This window comes from Corvus hawaiiensis, chromosome Z, assembly GCF_020740725.1.
Source record: "Corvus hawaiiensis isolate bCorHaw1 chromosome Z, bCorHaw1.pri.cur, whole genome shotgun sequence".
In the NCBI taxonomy this organism is placed as follows: domain Eukaryota; kingdom Metazoa; phylum Chordata; class Aves; order Passeriformes; family Corvidae; genus Corvus; species Corvus hawaiiensis.
In genome coordinates, this window is record NC_063255.1 from 5,117,874 (window position 1) to 5,133,933 (window position 16,060).

At 39.7% G+C, this 16,060-nt stretch overlaps 1 protein-coding gene across 1 annotated transcript in view; it reads right to left on the minus strand.

Annotated features, from left to right (window-relative positions):
• The window catches only part of NDUFAF2 (NADH:ubiquinone oxidoreductase complex assembly factor 2), a 64,056-nt gene that overhangs the window by 17,439 nt on the left and 30,557 nt on the right, over window positions 1-16,060 (minus strand). The window contains exon 2 of the mRNA XM_048291421.1: window positions 8,189-8,278. Within this exon, the coding sequence (XP_048147378.1) occupies window positions 8,189-8,278 (90 nt within the window). The remainder of the gene's footprint in view (window positions 1-8,188; window positions 8,279-16,060) is intronic.

Genomic DNA, 16,060 nt, shown 5'->3' on the forward strand with positions numbered 1-16,060 from the left:
TGGTGAACACACTTTTAAATTACTGAACAGCTTTATATCACAGTCAAATATTTGTTGATGGAAAGAAGGTAAGTAGGTGCCTTATTTCATTTTATTTGAACAACATATGCACACATGCATATACTTAATTAAAAGTTGATAGTTACAGCTGGGGAAAATTTCTACATGACATTCCCATTCTCCAAGCTAACAAAACAAAATGCCTTCACCACTGTCATCCAAGATGTTTTAAACCTGGCAGAGAAGGTAACACATATGTACAGAGTGCAACCAAAACATCTTCCCTGCCCTGCAGAGCTTTGACAAAATGAATCATTGCCTCCATTTAAAACTGCTGTTTCTAATTCTATCTGGATGTATTCATCTTAATTCCACCTTTGTCTGAAAGGAATTTTGCAAGTAAGCTGGACATTTCCTAACCTGAGACATTTGCATTCTTTCATCAGCACTCATTTGCATTCTTATTAGTATGCATGAAATTTTTGTTGAACCATAAGACTCCTACTGGCAGATAACACACTGCAATGACCATAAAAGTGAACATGCAAATTAAGACTCCTGGTAATCTCTAAATGTTACCAAGAAAAAGAAAAGAGAGATTAAGAGTAGATGGCAATAATACACAGCATGAAGCATGCCATCTCCTGAATCCTTGTGGTATGTAAAATTACAGATCTCCCTTCATGAGCACTTATTGACATGTCCTGAGGAGGTAAATTGCACGTTCTTCAGTAGGTGAACATTCAGAACTAAAATACAAAAATGCTATCTGTTGCGTGCATCCATACTGCCTGAGGAAAAGTAGGCACTCCCACTTTGAAGCAAAATGTAAGGGACTTCACCTAAACAAAACCAGGCAATATTTGTATTATACATATGGATTGCATTCTAAATTCAAAACTATAGTACAACAGGAAATACACTTTTGGATTTTTAAAAATAAAATTAATTGAATTTTATGTGTACAAAGGGCTAACACTAAGGGATTCTGTTTTAGTTTTACAAAAGCCTTAATGGACATTTCAGAACTTTCATAAAATTCACAGGTCTGAGAACATAGATAATTTAATCCCAGAGAGTGCTTAAAACATCTTTAGGATGAAATTTCCAGACAAGTCCTTCAGGAGTAAACCCTTGGCCCTGTATTCAGTAAGCTCCCAGGATCAGTACACAAATACCCTTTCCAGAGTCAAAGAAACAGCTTGCACAGATTAAGTCTATGATCTGAATGATGCTTTATAGCTTTCTACTTGGTCTCCTTTACCTTATTACATGTTTAAAACTTGATAAACACAGCACCAGAATCAGTTCCTTAGGCTACCAGCTATCCAAATTGAATGTCTTAGGTATAGAATGAGATTTAACTTGCACCCTCTTCCAATTTCACTACAGCCTGTTCCCGCTCCTTACACTGTCCTTTGTCCCTGGTTTTGTGAAAGTTCTCCTCAGACAAGTAATGCCTGTAAGTACTTCCAGGGACGGTACTTTTATTAATTTTGGTCACAAGAGGTTTCTTTTTCTAGTCATACAGTCAGTCATACAGTTGTGTAGGGTAACTAAGAAAGAGGAAGGGTGCTGGGATGACTGCTTTTAAATTAGGTGGCCATTAAGAATTGTCCACAAGTAAAAAAACCTGAGTCCTGGCAGAACAAAGACAGGTAAAAGCACCTCTCTACAGGTCCCAAGAAAAGAAGAGGAAACAGACTCTTCGGCACAGTTCTAAAAGTGAAAACCCTGAGAGGGATAGAAAGGAGAGCCAGCCAAAACTTAAGCAGAGGCCATGGATGTCAAAGTACATACACAGGGTTTGGAGAGGAGGCCCCTGGAGGTGTAAGCTTGTGCCCAACAGATTCCAAGAGCAAAGCGCAAATAAAGTAAGAAATATTAAATAAGCTTCTAACCTTATATTCATCTTTTACTGTTCAGAGGAAACAGCAAGTATTTCCTTCTGCAAAGTCTCAGTCTATTTGCTGGAATGATCAGCATCCATAATAGCACAAATTATAACATGAACACCCACAGAAAGAATGTAATGAAAATTTCAAGAGTCTGGACAGAAGATAGAAAGTTCAGCAGAGGTCCTTTGGGCCTGGGAAACTTCTAGACCAATCCTAAGGAGGAAAAAATTGGGACAGAAATGTGATGAGCCTTTCAGCAAAGAGTGGCTAAAAATCTTGAATTAAACTGTTCTTACTCACATAACTGGCTTCTGTAGTATTATTTGAACTACCTACACTTTCCATTCCTTCTCATTTTTAACTCATTGAGAATTTTTCCTTCTAGAAGAGGCAAAAAAGAAGTAGTGATGAATTGAAATTCAGAGCATCCTACATCTCTAACTCACACCCCAATATGTAGCAAAGATATAACAGTTCTTCAAACAGCTTCTATACCCACAGCAGAAGTACAAGTTTTGGCTTTTTAAAATTCTACACCTACAAAACCATTTCCAAAGGTTAGACTAGCATTGGACAAAAAAGTACAGGTTAGCCTTTTTTCTGGAATTCCCACCTTTACCTCTCAGAAGCATACACTACACACCCATTCTGCACTGGGGAAAAAAGCATGCATGATTCTCATCTTTCTAGAGAAATGCAGTACTGTTGTGGTTGAGGAATGGTACTGCCCAATTTGGTTCTCACACAAAAGCTCCCCAAACCACACTGTCATCCGCTTGCCCCTTCTTGCCTCCTTTTCCACCCTTCCCCACTGAGGGTGGCTGGGGTAGAGGATGGGAGGCACAAAAGACAAAGATTATGGAGTGAGATAACAATTGACTGGAAACAGTTGTGAGATAAGGAAACAAACATATATTAATACTAATAACAAAAGCATACAAAAGAGACGGTAATTTATGTGGAAAATGCTCACTGAGGGTGATGTGAGATGACCACAGCCATGTTTTTTCTGAACCAGAAGCCACACCCTTTTTCTCAGAAGCCAGAATCCCCTTCCCCTACTCCCAGCATTGATCTGAGGTGGTATTGTATAACATCTGGATTCTGGCCACACCCCCTCAGCCACACCCTCTCCTGGCCTTTGCAAAAAATTAATGCCATCCTTGGCCAAAACCAGGACTAGAGGAAAAGACTAGTACTCAATCTGCAAACTGCAAATTTTCCTTTCCTCTGTGAATTCTTTGTATTTGCTGACAAAATCACAAAGAAAAAACCTCATAGTAACAAAGATGAGGAAGTTAAGCAATAAAACTGTAAACATAGTTCATAAAAACAGGAATGGCCAGTTCATCGTTTCTTCTCTAAACCAAACCTGAACAGGATGCCTTGATTTGAAAAGCCTATCTTAGGTCTGGCAGCTGCAGCTTTTTAGGCAAGTCCATATTCCCATGAGGGTACGTGATATTTGACTTCAAGGTCTCATCACATGTAAACTCCCAAAAAGCTGCAACCTCACAGGCACCACAAATCACAGGGATTTGTGCTACATTTCTGAAGAGAGATCTAGCAGTCTTTTTAGTGCTACATAGATCCCAGCAGTACGAAGCAATGGGTTTGGATAGCAATTTGCTTGAATTGAACTCAGTCTAAGACCATTTGTGCAAGCATAATTAGTCCATACCCATGTGAGACAGTCTGACTGTCCATGTTGTTTCCTGTTAATTCCAGCCAAGTTGTTGGGGTCTTGGGAGTTCTCCTTCTGTTTTCTTTTTCTCTTGTGGAATTTGCCCCATATATGTTTCTGGGGTGACAAGTTGCTGGGTGCTTGGGAGAAAACAAAAGACCTGGCCACAGAGGGAGGGGTCCAACTGGCTACTCTCTTTCACCTGGGGTTTTCTCGTGTAAGGTGGGGGGATGCCACGAGATTTGAACTGGCAAAAAGGGGGTTGGCTGCAGCTTCTGGTGGGCTGGTGTTCTCGGCGTTCAGAGGGAGAGAGGCTGCCATAGTTGTGGATGGATGTCCTCAGCACTGCAGGCTTCTGCTTTTGGTTGCCCTCCTTCTGCTGTGAGTGGAGCTTGCTCGTTGGAGCGGCTGTTACACTGGGACCCTATTTAACACCCTACTCACTAAAAGAGGGACCTTTTCACCATCTGCTCAGGTGCCTCAGGGAAAACCCCGGGACTGCCAAGCCAGCCTTTCCCCGCCCTGCTGGGAGCCCGGCTGAGGCCACCCTGCCCCTGCTGCTGCTTTGAGTCTTTGCTGCTCTGTAGCCCTGCACCCTCTGCCTGCACAGACCTCCCAGGGTTCCCGCTGCAGCTCTGGAGTTTGATACATCTCATCTGCCACCCAGGATTTGTGCTCATTCCTGCCATTCCAGCCTGCTGTTCCCGAGGGTCCGGCCGGACACCGGGATCAGCTGCCCAGCGGTTTGTGAAGCCTTTGTCCCATCCCTTCCCGGGATCCCAGGGCACCAGTGCCGCGTGCTCCCCGAGCTCGCTCCGGAGCGCCCCCTGCAGCCGCGGGGGAACCATCGCACCTGCCCTGCTCACCGGGAGCCGCCAGCGCCCCTGCCGGCTGCGAGCAGAACTGCACCCGAGGGGAAAGGGCCTGACAGCCGAGAAGGCTGGGACTGGGTTTGTGATTGTTTGCTGTTACTGCCATAGTTATTGCTGTTTGTTTGCCTTGTTTTTTATATACATATATATATATATATATGTGTGTATATATACATATATATATATATACACATATATATTAGTAAAGAACTGTTGTTCCTATTCCTCGTATCTTTGCCTGAAAGCCCCTTAATTTCAAAACTATAATAATTTGGAGGGAAGGGAGTTGCATTTTTCATTTCAAGAGAGGCTCCTGCCTTCCTTGGCAGACACCTGTCTCTCAAACCAAGACACAAGTGCAGACAGAGACTATTAAAAATTGTCCTGGATGAGAATTCATTCACAGCAAAGCAGTTACCTGAAGCTTCATATATGTTTCTCAGTGTCTGTGATGCAGTGTTTGCATGACAGCCACAGAGAATTAAGATGAGCACTGGTGGCTAGAGAACTTTTGGATGAGGAAGAAGACCTTCAGAAAATTGGATAAACAGATCTCTATTCAAGCACCAGATGATTTACAGGACAAGCTTATCAGGTAGCTGTTCTCCTTCAGAAGATGGCTACCTTGGACTGACAAAGAACCAGGAACAACTAGGGTAACACTTGCTAACCCACTGTGGGTACTGCAGCAGTAAAGACAGAAAATGTTGATACTGTGGTTTTGCCATAGCTGGCAAACACTGCCAATAGTGTTGAAACACCTTTCAGAAGCTTTCAGCTGTTAATACTAGCCTCAGTTGATCACAGCAAAAATCCTAGGATTTCGTGTAATGACAATGATAAAATACAAGATGAGAACATTTTCTATTTCTCTACTGATTCTATGAAGGGATATGACGGGTCTGAAGTTTTCTCTTTGCTCAGTACCATCTCTCTCAGAGAAGAGCATGAGGCCTAATGGGAAGAGAATGAGGTAAAGCAAGTATACCAAGACATTTCCTCAAAACATGTTGTAGACTCAATTAATTTGCAGCTGACTGACAAATTAAACCACAGTAATACCTATGTATAAAAACAATTTTTCTTCCACCAATACTTTTAATCTCTTTTTGAACTCATGCAAACTTCCTGCAAGCACAATCATTCAACAACAAGGAATTCCAGAGCTTAAATACATACTGCTTAAAATCTGTTTGCTTTAAACCTACCAACTTCTGGGAGATGTCAAGGTATCTTTCTCTCCAAAAAGCAAGTTGAGTGATGGGTAGCTTCTATGTACTGTTTCAGGGAATCCTTGCTTATGCTTCAGAGTCCTAGATTTCTAGGGGTCCGAGTGCTGGAGAGCTGGCCGGAGTAACAACACATACACCGATACGATTCGAGCATCATTCTCCCCTTTATTGTTTAACTATACAAGCTTATATATACTTTTGCAAAGATTCACGCCCAGTCTCTCTAGACGGCCTCTAATCCGCAGGGGAGCCGGCCAGTGTATTGCTTTGCCAAGGACTTTCAGGGCTGCCTGCAGCCAGGTGCTTTCGAGGCTTGCCTGAAACCAGGGGCCAGTTCAGGGGTTTTTCCTCAGCAACCCTGGGCTGTCCAATCTTTCAGGGGTATCATATGCCCCTGTTCCACTAGGAATCCCTCTACACTGGATTTTAAGTCACATTGTCATGGGTTAGCAAAGCATAGTCCCGGAAGTGATGTTCTTGCAAAGGGGTTCTTACAGCTCCTCTATGACCTGACAGAACCTATCAGCTGGCCAGTCTGAATATGGACAATTCTTTAAACCACTTAAAATTGTGACCGCCTCTGTGGTCCATATTTAAGAATGGACAAAGCCCGGGCAGAGCTCTCTCTCGTTTCCGGTGCTGGGACAGGTGGCTGCGAGCCCCGTGCAGGGGCCGGTGGGCCCAGCCCAGGCCCTGCTTGGGTCAGGCCAGGCCGGGCCACGGCCATCCTGGAGCCAATGGGCCCTGTTCCACCTGTGGAACCCCCAGAACCCTGCTGTGGGCAGTCAGAGCAGCCCGGCTCCCCCTCTCCAGTGCAGCCAAGATTCAGCCAAAAGCTGCACCGCTGCCTGGCAGAGATCATGTGACCAACAGCAATAAGTGACATTCCAGCTGCAAGGCCGAGGTGAGATTAACCCTTTTAGTGCTGTGAAGAGCTGAAGACCTGCGGGAGGAGAAAGAGGAGATGCTTAAAGCTGAAATTCTGTTGTAAAGCTGTGATATATCTGAGAACCCATTGTAATTTCATGAAGGCATGGGGGGGTGGAGCGCTCAACTTGTACTTGTCAGCAAAAGCACCTGCGCTGAGATAGGCAGGTGCTGAAGCAGCTGTAATTTGATGAGAAGTTTGAACAGGGAGTGATGGAAGCGATGAGGACTTTTACTCCACATGGAAAGGGAGAAGACCTCTGTTCCTAGAGATGCTCCCAGAGATAGTCCTAGAGATGAAGACAAGGAGGACCCTTTGCTCCCAGGGAAGGAGGAGGGCCTCTCTTTTTAGAGATGAAATGCTCCCAGAGATGGGTGAAGAGAACTTTTGTTTCTGAATGGCTCAACCTTAAAATTGTACCCCAGTAATTCAAGAGTGGATCCTGGAAAGCAGTTGTGGGAAAAGCTGCAAGTCGGGGGAAGGGACTCACATGCGAGCAGAGAACCAACCCGGGCAGCTGTCTCGTTGTGACAATGTTTTCATAGCATGGGCAAGGGAGACTCCTCTTCCTAAATGGACTGAACAAGGTTATTATGGAAGTGGTAAACAGACTGAACATCTTAACGGTTGTCTTTTTGCATTGTCAGTGGGAAAAGGGAGAAAGGTGGGGGGGAGAAGAAGTGTTCTGAAGGTGTAGTATGATTTCTTTTTTCCCTCTTTCTTCTTTTAGGTCTGTTAATAAACTTCTTTATATTTTTCAAGTTTTGTGCCTGCTTTGCTTTTCTCCTAATTCTTATCTCACAGAAGGTAAACAGTAATGAGTATTTTGGACCAAACCACAACACTAAATTGGTGTTTCCACCCGGTTAGAAACCGAACTTGCTACACACATTTAGCCCCATACTTGGCTCAAGCACCTACCAACCTCAAAGACTGACATACACTCCTCTCATTTCTTTTTCTTCAAGAGCTGATCAGTTAATCCTAAGGAAATGCTCTAACTTCCCTAAAATTTTTATTGTATCCCAAATTTTCAGACAAGAATTTGATCAGAAGTAGCGGGATAAATTGGGTAATTATTAACAGGGTGTCCAACTCTCTACTAGAGAGAGCCCTCATACAATCTAGTAGAGAGTTGGACACCCTGTTTCCAATATAGGAAACCAAAAAACCATAAAAAAAGCAAGCCCCATCACTGTGCCACCAATAACTCAACTGACCTACGTATTAATATTGCACTGAAGGAACAATAAGAAGTTCTGTGTTATTCAATGCATTTCATGCTGGTTATTCAATCAGATCCTCCACAGGCACAAATATTTTCACATTTAATAGGAATAAGTCATGTCCACATAGGTTTTATTTTTATTAAGTACCGACTTCTCAAGCAAAACTTATCCTATTTTTAAAGAGGTTACTTTAAGAATTCATCATTGTTATGCATTTAAATAAAAGCCTGCCTTAATTAAAATGAAAGATAACAAACAACTTGTTCACATAGTCAGGCTTTCATTAAAAATACAGCGTCTACATTCAATGGCAAAATTATCTTGAAATAAACCCAAAATATTTACCTTCCCATTCTGCAGGAAAGTCACCAATTTGATACTGATATGCTTCACGATTAACTGCTTCTACAAATCTTCTTTCTGGTACAATCTGCCCTATAGCAGAAAAAAATAAAGAAAAAGGCATGTATATATGTTCTATATTCTATATTATATATGATACATTATATTTTTAATATAATATGTATTATATAGTATAGATTTTCAAATGAATTTATAATGGCTACTCACCTTATTATTTTGAAAGAACTGTATTTATTCACATGAGTGCAATGATATATACAGGACAAAAATGAAAGATTAAAATACTGAGAAAATTATTACCATCTAGATGTCAACTTGAGATGTTATATTCCAGTAATTTCAAAAAAAGTTTCCATGTTCTATAGTTGACTTGTATTATTGATGACGAAAAACAGCACTCAAAGATCACTGGCTAGGTTTGCAAAGCAGTCAGGCCACAGCGTCTCCAGTCACTGGCAACTGCCTCATGCTTGTGAGATTTTTCACAACTGCCTATAAACTAAGTATTTTCTTTGTTAAAAACCCAGAGCCAGTAGGTTGGAATCTGACAGGGAACATTCAGTATACTGAAAGGGGAGCCACTGTGGGGAACCTAAATCTACATCCCGCATTCTGATTTTACTACTACCAAAGAAGAAGAATTCAAAAGATCGAACAGTAAGGTGGTGCACAGCAGACTGACTGTCAGATATTATGCTACTGTGTAGAGAAGGAATATCTTAATTTGCTTTTTAAATTAGCAGGTACTAGAAATATATGCAAGGTTCCCATCCCTCATAGGGAAAAACTTAACAATATTCCCTAGGCTCTTTCTACCAGCTTTTTCTCTTCCTGGGGTGCCGACACGGAGAAATTTGACATTTTGAGGAAACACAAAGGATATCTGCATAAAACATTTCATTTCATAATGAAGTGATTAATGTCATTCCTTCAGTATGCTTTTAACAAGTATTTCAACTGAAGTTACTTTGAAACTGATACCAGTTGAGACTTAGAACCATTAGTAGCTAAAGTCCACTCTATTATTCATTATTATTTAATACACTAAAATAAGAACTTGTATAGAATCTGAAATTCCTTTTCTAAGTATCTTCTTTAGCTTTATATTTTAATTTTTAAGCAATGAAACATTTTCATTCTTTCAAGACATGCCATCAGGCAAAGAATAGTGTGTAGCATGCCTTCATCCTTAAAATTAGATACTTTTAATCAGTGTTGAAAGCTGTATGCTAGATACTTGTTTTATAACTATACAATTCCTACATGCTGAGGAAATTATAGTTCATATCTTGCTTTAATATAATTTTTTTCAACAATATCATTGATGATTTAATTTCTTAAACTCTTTATCTACAAAGCAAAGCAAAACTACAGAATTACTTTCTTCCCATACAGAAGATTTCCAGAAAAGCTGAACAGGTATCTAATTAGGGCTGTTCCTATACAAGTCTCAGAACAAACTCTCTTCTCCAATGTTGTAAAGTTACTAGACTTTACTGTTAGAACAGCACCTTTTAAAAAACCGTCCATAATTTGAGTATTACACCATCTGAATAAACTGCCATAAGAAAGAATAATGAGGAAGTGTTTTATTTCTAACTGCCACCACAACTTCTGACTGATACTATTTAACAAAATATTCCACTTCTTATTCTGCTGCAAGCTTTCATAAAACTTCCATAAAAATTCATTCTCCAGATCCCACAGTCAAATCATACTGTAGAGCCAAACTCAGAAATTCTTTCCCAGATGTGTTATTTTGTGTACTGATGGTGGCTTTTAAGCCTCTCTGCACGTGTGATGCACACATGACACTAATTAACTTCAACTGTCTGATTTGCCTTGTCCCCTAGGTTTTTTTTGGCAGACCACCACTGACAAATAATTTACATAGCCTTTTGTAAAGTGAAGATTGCACTGAGGCCTCTTTAGATGTAATTAAAACCTTTTACAGTTCAGGGAAGTGGGGTTTTTTTGTACTAAAGATCGACTTTATTGACTGTTTTGCTTCATATTAATTAATTCCCGTGTTTTCAAACAAATACTGGGGTCTTTGCTGCAGCAATGCACAAAACTTCACTTGTAAGAGCATACATATGAAGCAATTAAAAATATCACCAACCAAGGACAGTTTTAAAATTAAAATTAACCTCATTTTCATGTGACCACTGGATGTTAGAAACACTGAAGAACCATTAATGCTTCGAGTTGGGATTATATATGTAACACAGTATATCCAATTGTGTCTTAAAACAAAAAGCAGGTCACTTCAGAAAGAATTTACCAGATGTACAGAATGTTCACATAGAATATCCGCTACAACATTGTTTACACTGAACACCAAAGTAGCCAAGATTTTCAGTTTTGCAGGAGTTTTCAAGCAAGCAAAATGGCCAAGAAGCCTAACTAATTGACAGATCGCTCAGCAAGTGATACAGTATTTACATATGTTACATTTATATACTTTCTTACTTCACATATTTTCTCTAAACCTGTCAGTCCCAGCCTATCCAAAAACCAATGTGTCATGACTGAAGCAGATTTGAATAAAAGCCTGAAAACAAAAGTGTTTAGCAGAAGTTTTGCAGCCTGCTGGCATAAGAAGGGCATAGCCAAAGCCAGCAAAGGAAATACACAGTGAAACATAACAGGGTAGCCAATGGTGTAATGAATCAGTTTCTAAATTTCTACAGCGTTATCTTTAGACTAAGGAGCCTAGAAATTAGGCTGTATTTGCACAACAAAACCCATGGTTAACAGTAGATAAGCATAGATGTTATAAAATTAATATTTTTATATTTCAGTAACTTCTAAGGAAGAGTCCTTCTCTGGGCAAAATATCCTAGTTATTCCACTGCAGTCACTAAATATGACATACATGTATTTACAGTTAGAGAAAGCCATGGAAGAACCTTCCAGATGAAAATAAATAATGAATCCCAAAATTGTGGGGTTCTATAACCAAATTATTACTATTCTGATATCAATTTCTAAAAACAGAAGTATACACACTATTCTAAAGATCTTCAGCAGCCCTAGATTGATTTCCACTGTTTACAAAACCGTTATTTGAAAAATATTTCCTGTTAACCCTCACACAAATTTGTATAATGTGTACAGCTAAACAAACTACAGTGACACTTTACCGTGCCGTAAATCAAATCTCTCCTGATGGGAGAGAATTTGCTGAAAGTTCTTGCAAGGAGCTTCAAAGATAAACCGAGACTTTTCCTTGAGTTTCAATGCTTCCAGATAGTTGTTTATTAAGTCTTATCAGAGGAACAGAGCCACTAGCGTGACCCAGGTACATCATAGAGCACAGAAAAGCAGGAGTGAGAGCTTCTTCTGACTCTTTATCAAGATTTACACAGCCTTTTAAAGATATTTTAACCAACAGTTACTTAAAACGTACATTATTTTCACTTTCCTACCAATTATTCAGTAACACTGACAGGAACTGCGGAATTTTCTATCCAATCATTCCAAACTACTTTTACTGCAGAATACGGAGTAGTAGTAGAAGAAGAAGGTTTAGAGAACAACAACAATCCTCCATTTTGATATTTTTTACTCTTATCTATCTACTATAAAGAGAAGCCCAAAACCTCTAAATTTTTCACTCTGTGAAAATCTTACACAGTAGTCTATCACCTAATTCACACCACTGTGTTTTCTAGTTGTTGTCTGACTGTTGGTAATTTTTTCCAAGGTTTGAAGCTAAAACAGTGTTGTTCAGGGGGGTAAGAACCCTTAAAAAAAGGCAGAGAAATATTCTCGGCACTCTGGATTCCTACACTACAGCACATATAATCAGTGAGAGCAGAATATGGACCAGCAACAGGGAAACGGATGGTTTTGGTACCTGAACTGAGCTACCTGAACATGAGCCCCTGCCAGCTATAAAGTATTAGCATGTTTTGCAGTCAGCAGATGCAAATGGGATCTCCCTCTCACACACTACTATGTTAAAGTAACAATCCCCATTCAAACTGAATGAATATCAGATGTTCATGAGAACTCAGGACCAGGACTCTTTTGGCTTGCTGATTTGCAATGTCTGTATGGTAAGAGTCCATCGAAGAAACACTCCACTAAGATTCTGGTTTTTAAATGCACAGACTGAACATGCAACCTTTGTGAATTCAAGGCAAATGGCCTGAATTCCAGTTGCCTAGCAGTGCTTTAAACTTCATGATGAAAGAAACATTTTTAAACCATACCTTTTTACTTAAGTGTTATGTGCTTTGAAGAGATTATATTGTACTTCATTCACTAACAGACTATTAATTAATTGTCAGCAACACAACATAAACTTCACCTACTCCAAACAAAGGTTTCTAAAATTTTTTTCTGCAGTATCTTACAATACTCACAGAATAGGTCACCCATTTCATTCCTGTTTGTTAACCACCAAATAAACTGCAGTTTTTGCTAAATGTGAAGCAGTAATTAAATTACCAAAGCAACTGAACTATGAGCAGTTCTTCATACAAAGCAGAGGAAGAACTACTCCAGCACTAACAAATGTAGATTTACTTAGCCACAGGCTGCAGGAACAGCCCATCACTGTCAGAACAAGATCCAAAGTTTTCATCTCCACTGAAGAAGGGAAATACGTTTGTTGTGAAGACAGTGAAAAGGCAACCCTTTTAAAGGTAAGTATTAATTTATGAAAGCCACTATCCTTCCTTTGCATAGATTTTTAGCTGAGGGAGTCTGTTCACTGATGACTATCTTCATGTTACCTCGTGGTCAGAATTACAATGTTTCTGCAATAATTATCTTCACCTTAGGAAAGACCTAAATATTTTAAATAAATCAATACAGTATTCTGAAATACAAAAAAGTTAAGTATTTGTACCTAACATCTAACACTTACAGATGTAGTTATATTTTCTCCAATAATTAATACATTTGAAATCATCAAAAATGCTTTCTGCTTTATAAAATCATAACAGAAACACATTTCAACTTTTAAGAGTGGCAAGGCCACAGATGTTCTATAGTTCTGATTTCCATTAACCTCAAATGAACCAGGATCAGTGATTTCCAGTTTTACAGCAATGCAGGATGAAGCAATATTAAACTTGTTCAGTGCTGACTGAGCAAGTCCAAAAAAGCTGTAAGTACCAGGCATTCATGGTCAAAAATTGTGGTTAAATTTTGCTATTTGTATTTACATCTTAACAACAATACATTTGGCTTTTCAGAGTTGTCTGCAAGTACTATTTTCTTTTCAAAGGAAAAGACATTTCTTTAGACTTGCCAGGGCAATTGCTTCCATTTTTGGGAACATGTACTGTCAAAGAAAGACTCACATACACTACAAACATCACAGTCCCTTTTCACTTCTCGAAAGAACTGCCAGCTGACAAAGTCAGTAACTTCCTCTGGGATCAGTGGCCATGGAGTTTATATACCTTCACACAAATCTTACGTTTTGAAAACCTGCTGTATCTTAGACTGTGGAAGTTAAATTAAATAACATTTGTTTGAGAAACAATTTCCTTCAACGGACAGACAAATCCCTCTGCTAAATACCCACTGTCATCGTAGTCCCTGAGCTCTCTCAATCTGGCAGCAGGATGCAGTGCCACCAGTTCCCACTCCCTGCTCACTTGGAAAGCCTTATGTCTTCCTCCTCATCTGTGAAGCCCAACACATACCATGTCTTTACAAAGAATCATTGTTTTGTAAATGAGTCTACAATAAGCCTACAAGAATCATGCAGCATTACATTCTTTTGGGAACACAAGTGCAAATGATAGTAGTAGAAATGACAGTTCCTTGGAGAGCTGATGGAAGCTCAGTGGTCTGCCATGAAGAAGCTTTCTCCCAACTGTTCTTTTGGTTTCTTTCGGTCTATCAGATTCAAGAAACACTTTTCTACCAATTCCTGTCAAAATGTGAATAAATCCAAGAATGAAGTGCTGAATTTATTTTGTAAATATATGAAAAACAGCTTAAAATGGGAACTTAGCATGTATACAGGGAGTTTAGCAAGCAGGTAGAAATAGCACAATAACTTGTACTCTTAAATAAAAATGTAATGCAGAAAGATAAACAAAAAGGCAGTCATAAAGGGAGGAGAAATGGGTAAATTACAGCAAGGGTATGAATTGTAAATAAAATGAAAAGAAAGACACAGCTGTGAAGAACATCCATTCTGCAATATGACCCAACACAGCGGTGTTATGGACTGGTTTGGATGATTCACTACATTTCAATTACAAATCCTTTGCAAAAACTCATTTACCATCTCCACTATTTCCAGAATAAATGCAATTACTAAACTAGCTGCACATACATTCTCAGGGTACTAAGGCTATTTTTGGGTTTCAGTAGATTTTAATGAATTTTACAAAAGCAATACAGGTGAGACATTTGCAAAGAAAATTCAGTCTTATACAAGAGGTGAGGTCTGTACACAGTTACAGCTAATATTGTACTGTACTTGAAGGATTAAAGAATACTGGTACTACTATTTTACTATGTTTGCCTTTTATTGTGGAGGTTAGGGAAGAACACTCATCTATATCAACCACAGTCAACCCAACAGCGCAACTTCTGAAGAAAGTTAGCTAAAGTCCTTGAGATGTATTACCCAATTCACTAATGTGCATATCCTACAAACATGCAAAGAGCCTTAAATGTTATTCTTCATTCTACAATTTATGTGTTGCTCATTTTATCATATAAATTACAAAAGTAGCATCTGAAGTTGCACTTGTACTACAAGACTGCCTATTTTAAGAGAAGTGTGTGTATATGTATACAACCCCACCTGGTCCTTTTGCTAACAGGAGTCTCACATATAGAGAGTCAGATGAAAAACTGGGATGAAGATATGTCAAAAGAACACAACAAATACATTTCTGCTGTAGGTAAATTGCTTGTTCACACCTATATAGTAATTACACAAAAACTCTTGCAAAGTTGACATCTGCGCAAGATATGACCGAACAGAGGTCCTAATATTTCAGACACAGCAAGAAGGTGGAGGTGGTGCCCCTCTAAACATACCAACATGGCTCTGAAATTGATGGTGTTGTTGGAAATCTGGGTAGAAAAAGAAGGAGCTCCAGCCCCCTTTGCAAAAATCAGTAGACATGCTGAATACTGGTGTTTTGTTCAAAAAAGCCTCTTGGGTCATCCAACAGGGGAAGTGCTACTCTTTATGGGTTACAATAGAGCTTTAAGGAAGAAAACTAGAAATACTGTTGGGAAAGCTCAAGAAAAAAAAAGGAGCTGGTGTGGCAGGGGTGTGTGTATGTGTGTGCATGCAGAAATACCAGAGAATAGGGTCAAAACTTGACGTAGACTTCCCAGAACACCATCTGTGGGATACTGGCAGTCTGACAGTCCCCCAGGCAAGTTAATGGGGATCTTGACAAAGAGAAGGAGGTCTTCCTTGAAAAAAGAGGAAGCAATCTCAATACAACAGGACAAGTGACTACAGCAAGACCCTGAACAAGAAACAATTTGTGGGGATGTCTGCTAAGTGCAGCCTGCTACATTCAAGAGCAATGCCAAAAACTCAAGGAAATGAAATAAGTAACAAAGACTGAAATAAATATACAGAACAGTAGAGTCTGACAGAGTGCCAAAACAGAACATGTTTTCTGTTCCATCATGGAGCTGCATCTAACAGGAAGTTTTGTACTTCAAAAATAACCTCATGGCAAAGCTAAGTCCTGCGAGATGAGGCAGTCAAGTTGACATAACGGGGTGAAGTGGCAACAGGGACTCTTCTCCCTCAGATCTCAGATATTAGCAACCTAAAGGGCTGTGATGGCACAGACACCAACATGACAAGGGACACTACTCCACAGCACCAGAGGGTGCACCTAGGGG